At 37.3% G+C, this 5,479-nt stretch overlaps 1 protein-coding gene across 1 annotated transcript; it reads left to right on the top strand.

Annotated features, from left to right (window-relative positions):
- Positions 1-713: 713 nt before the first annotated feature.
- Positions 714-1,457, top strand: LOC145130492 (secreted RxLR effector protein 161-like). Its single transcript, XM_079065281.1, has 2 exons — positions 714-1,142; positions 1,260-1,457. Exons 1-2 carry the CDS (start codon positions 714-716, stop codon positions 1,455-1,457), a joined length of 627 nt encoding a protein of 208 aa, XP_078921407.1.
- Positions 1,458-5,479: the final 4,022 nt, after the last annotated feature.

Below are 5,479 nucleotides of genomic sequence, written 5' to 3'. Positions count from 1 at the left end.
CCTGATTGGATTGTTGCAATGCAATCTGAACTTGTTGAATTTGAAAGAAATAAGGTTTGGAGACTAGTTCCAAAACCCGATGATGTTTCGGTCATTGGATTAAAAGGGATTTTTAAAAATAAAACTGATAAAGAAGGCAATCTTATTCGAAACAAAGCTAGAATGGTTGTTAAAGGATATTCACAACAAGAAGGTATTGACTATGATGAAACCTTTTCCCCTGCCGCAAGACTCGAGGCTGTTCGAATATTTCTTGCATATGCAGCATATAAGGACTTTGATTTGTACCAAATGGATGTCAAGTGCGCTTTTCTCAATAGAGTCTTTGAAGAAACTATTTACTTTAAACAACCACCAGGTTTTGTAAATGAAAATTTTCATGATCATTGTTATATACTTGATAAGGTTGTTTATGGCTTAAAACAAGCACCTCGAGCCCGGTATGCAACTCTAAAGAAAGTAGGGGATCATCTGATGCTAATCAAATTTATGTAGATGATATTATTTTTGGCTTAACTGGCCCTTCGTTGTCTAGGGAATTTGAAAATAGGATGAAAATCCAGTTCGAAATGAGTATGATGGGTAAGATAAATAATTTTATGGTATTGAATGTTTGGCAAAGCAGGGAATGTATTTTCATAAATCAAGAGAAGTACTCTCGTAACATACTTGAGAAATTTGGCATGACGAATAGTTCAAAGTTGAAAGTACCAATGGCAGTTGGCACACGGTTAGGTCCTTCATTGGATAAGCCTGTTGTGGATCTTACTTTGTACAGAAGCATGATAGGTTCTCTATTGTACTTAACTCCTAGTAGACCTGATATCATGTTCGTTGTTTGCAATTGTGCCATGTATCAATCAAATACGAGAGAACCCCATCTAACAGCCGTGAAGAACATATTTCGATATCTCAAAGGAACTGTGTCGTTGGGGTTGTGGTACCCTTCGAAGACGGGATTTTTCATACAAGCATTTTCGAATGCGGATCTTGGTGGGTTTCAACTCGACAGAAAAAGCATTACTGGTGGGTGTCAACTTTTGGACTGGAAGCTTGTAAGCTGGCAATCGAAGAAACAAACTTTTGTTTCGATTTCCACAACAGAAACAGAGTATGTTGCTGCTACAACTTGCACTTCTCAAGTCATATGGATTCAAAGCCAACTTCATGACTACACAATCAATATGAAGAAGATTCCTTTGTATTGTGATTCACAAAGTTACATAGGCATCTGCCATAATCCGGTTTAATATTCAAAGACAAGGCATATAGCTCCTCGATATCATTTTATCAAGGATCATGTCGAAGATGGTAATATCGAGGTTCATTTTGTCAAAACGACGGATCAACTTGATAACATATTCACAAAACCTTTGGATGAGAAATCATTTCTAAGGATCTTAAATGGTTTAGGAATGATTGATGCAAGCTCAGTTCCTGGTTCGTCATCATCGTAAAACAACAGATGTCGAAGTACTGCTAAAGTGTTCAGAGGTTATTGTTCACCATTCAGCGTTCAACCACCTTTAATTTTGAAATTCCTCTGTGTGGTTCAGATCAGCCTTCGTTGTCTGGGAAGAAATATTGTTCGATGTACATTGTCTCTTGAAGTTGATACTTCTTACATCGAATGTTTGTGGTAACATTTTATTGCTTTATTTTTGTGTTTAAGTTTCCAAAAAAATTCCAAAAAGTTTTTTTTTGTCATTAAATTTCAAAAACAAAAATTCAAAAAGACTTTCTTATTTTTGTCTTTAAATTTTCAAAAACCAAAACCCAAAAAGATTTTCTTTATTTTTATTATGTGTGTTTAACCTTTTCTGTGTCTCATTGTATCAACATATTGAGGTGGCGAATGGTCATTTGACTACATCCAAAGAGGGACAGGTATGATATCAAACTACTACACTAGTTAGGAGTCCCTAGAAGCATGTTGTTGTATGTTTCCCTTAAGCCTCAAAGACTCTATGTGTTTCGAAGCCTTAATGGATCTCTCACTATGAGTGTTCCTTCCCAACCAGGCAATATTCACATTAGCCGAAGATCTACCTTTCTCTTCTCATTTTGAGTTAAGAGATTACTGCAAAGTTCATATCATTAGCAGAGGTACAATGGGCTTTCTACACCAATCTTTTTCATCAAAAAAATTCTTCACGATCATACACCTCACTGCATATCCTCGACATCTCTGGTAGAAACCAACCAGAGTGTAGATATTGCACAAGTATGTGTTTATGATCCTGATTTATTTTTCCTTGATGATGGTGAAACCCAACAATACCAACTCTTATGGAATTGACGGTGAACTTTATGTTCAAGATTTTAACTTTTACCACACTTCGATATTCAAAATTGCATTCCTTTCGTTATGCGTGATCTTGACAAAATGTTCTTTAACCAAGACATTTTTGCCCAACAAGATGCAGCTCTTAATTTTTTTTGGGGAAATATGATTTCCGTCTGAATATCTTTTCGAACTCTTTTCACTTCGAAATTATACTCAACCTCACTTTTTCCGGACTACACTCGTCATACAAGTAATTTTGTTCCTTGAACTCACACTTATGTTAAGTTGTGGTTTTGAAAAAAATTGTGCCTACCTTTGAAGCCTATGCAAAAAGAAGCCCTTCGATACTCATTAAGGAGTATTTGATTGTACTTCATAGGATACCACACAAGCAGTCTGTCATCTCTCTTGATGTCGAATGAAGTGATCTTTGCCCGGGATCCAAGTGCTTTTACATCGAATATTATTTGATGTCATTAAATGAACATTTCTTTTACTTTGATCCCTGCTATTTCTTTTGCACACATTTGCACTGGAATCTTTAAGGTTTTGGGTAATACCAACTCAAACCGTTTGGCATATGATTTCGCTTTTCAATCCCAAAAGCGAATGAGCCTTACCTCATAGCGAGGTCCAAGTGCTCTCTTGATGACGAAGCTTTATGGTGACATAACGAAGGTCAAGTGACGATTCTTATCTCATTAGGATCAACAAAACGTCTGACGGATGTGATAGTTCGGTCTTTTACAGGTTTTTAGGAGAATGTGATGATCCCTTTTTCTGACGTGGCGACTTTTCCGACAACCGACCCCATACCTAAGGCTACACGTGGCAGATTTTCATTGGTGAACAGTTCAAAGTCAAATTCTACGTTGATTATAAAAAGATTTTGGTGGATTAAATTGAAGACTTTACTCACTCTGGTTAAATTTTCCCTAAATATTCTTTCAAGATAATCATTTGTTCACAAAATTCTCACAAACCCTAACCATGGCGGCACCAACTGGTCATGTTGGTCCATCCAACACCACCACTGAAGAAGCAACATCTCAGCCATTGATGAAGATTCAAAGTTTGAATTTTTGTGTTCAACCAGATGTTAAGAAGTATCCTGAACAGTTACAGATGTTGATTGTTGCGCTCAATCACTCTGTTCTTTCCACTGTTATGTCATCTTCATTCTATGTACCCATGACATAGTTATTACTGGCGGGATCAACGACGGTGTTTAACAAGACGAAGAAAGTGGTGACATTCCAATTCGCGAATGACAAACTGTACAAGCTTACCAAGAGGCAGTTTGCTTAAATCATGAAGCTTTCAAATACAGGTATGTTTTATGAAGTTACAACTAAACAAATTGTTTACATGTTCAATGAGATGGGTCATCAATCATCACTCATCGGAATTAGTCATTTTCGCAAGTCTACTTTGCCCTGTGTGTGGAACTTCTTATTTGGGATTTTTCTACGATGTTTGACTGGTCGAAGTTCAGGGCTTGATAAAGCAAAGTTGGAAGTGTATGTCATGATTATAGGTCTTTAATATGATCTGAATGTTGATTATGTCACTCAGTTGTGGGAAGAATTCGATACAAGAATTTCTCATACCAATGTCACAAATGGTGTATCATGTGTGAGGTACTGGAGCTTGATATTAAGAGAAGTATATGAGAAAGAAGGAATTTTGGTACCATCGAAAGATGCAAAGCTGGAGTTTTCAATGTATCAGACTCCAAAAATTGTTACTGATGATCCATGTTACAAATAGTCGATCCTGCCAATCCGATTCTTGTTCACTATTTGACAACTATTAACCCAGATGTTCAAGTTGGGGTTTTATTGCCAACAGGGGCAGAAGGCCCGTAGAAGGTTGTTAAAGTTTCTAAGAAACCAAAGAAGCCTGAACAACCTAAATCTGTTCTTGTGCAAGTAACGAAGGAGGTAACAAAATCTGTTCAAGAAAATGTTGAAAAAGAAATTACTAAGGAGGTTATTCCATCGAAGGCAGGTATTCTGAAACGAACAAAGAAGCCTGCTCATCGACCTCATTATTCTCCTGAACCACCAATCATTCAAGAAGTTCCTAATGAGCCTCTTTCTTCACCAAAAGAGGGATCTATTTTGAAGGGTATAAAGAAAATACGTAAACCCCAACTTAACAAAAGGGTGTGTGTATTCGTGATGTTTCTATCCCAGTATCACCAGCCTTGAAGAAACGCAAAGCTCAGGAAGTGTTTAAGAATATCAAGAAGAAGAAGAAACAACTGGTTAATCCACTTGACGAAGTCATTGTTGAAACTGATCTTGACAGTGGCAGCGAAAGATCACCCATTCGTCATGAAGTTGGATTTGGCTTTAAGACACCTCAAAGGGACTCTCCAGTTAAGTCGACTTTCGAGGAGAATAAGAGTCTTGGTGGCAATGTAAACATATATAATATGGATACAACCACTACTTTGAGTGAATCTCCATTTACTACCATCCTTGCGAAGGCAAATGTCATACCACCCGAGGTTTCGAGAACTGAGCCCGTTACGGAGGAGGTTCGAACATCAGGCATCCCTATGAACATATCTTATATGGACACAAATGTCACTATGGGTGAAGGGATGATACATAACGAAGCTCATGGTACATCTTCAACTGAAACCTCTACTGTTAACACCATACTTATTCTTTCTTCTACCATAGAAACCACCCTCATTGATACTTCCACTTCGTTACCAGCATTCTCTTCTCTATTACCATCTTCACTACCTGCTTCTACCATATCACCAACTTTTTATAACATCATGCATCAACCAATTACAACACTTTTCTCTTTGCAATCCATAGAAGGAGAAAAGAATGCACACGAAGATGAACCTGATGATGATGATGATGTCATGGTTTCTTTTTTCAGAAATTCAGTTTGATCCTAAAGAAGATAACATTCCTGATAACACGAGCATGTCAGGAAAACAATTTAAAATTCTCAATTACAAGCTGAATTCGTTGTTACAAATTCAAGAAGATACTGGAGGACGAAACTCTGATTCTGGTAGAGGTGATGTAATGCTCAAGTCTCAGGAGAATCACCTAAAGCTTGCTATGGAGCAGATTGAGCAGAAACATGAAGACCGTTTAAAGAATCATGCTCGTAATTTTGAGTATGAGGTTACGAAACTTCGTGATGTTGCAAAAGAACGTC

The sequence above is a fragment of the Lactuca virosa genome, chromosome 8 (assembly GCF_052849685.1).
Source record: "Lactuca virosa cultivar CGN04683 chromosome 8, Lactuca_virosa_CGN04683_v6, whole genome shotgun sequence".
NCBI lineage: Eukaryota > Viridiplantae > Streptophyta > Magnoliopsida > Asterales > Asteraceae > Lactuca > Lactuca virosa.
Note: the sequence above shows the minus strand (reverse complement) of the source record. Positions and strands in the feature narration are given on the sequence as shown.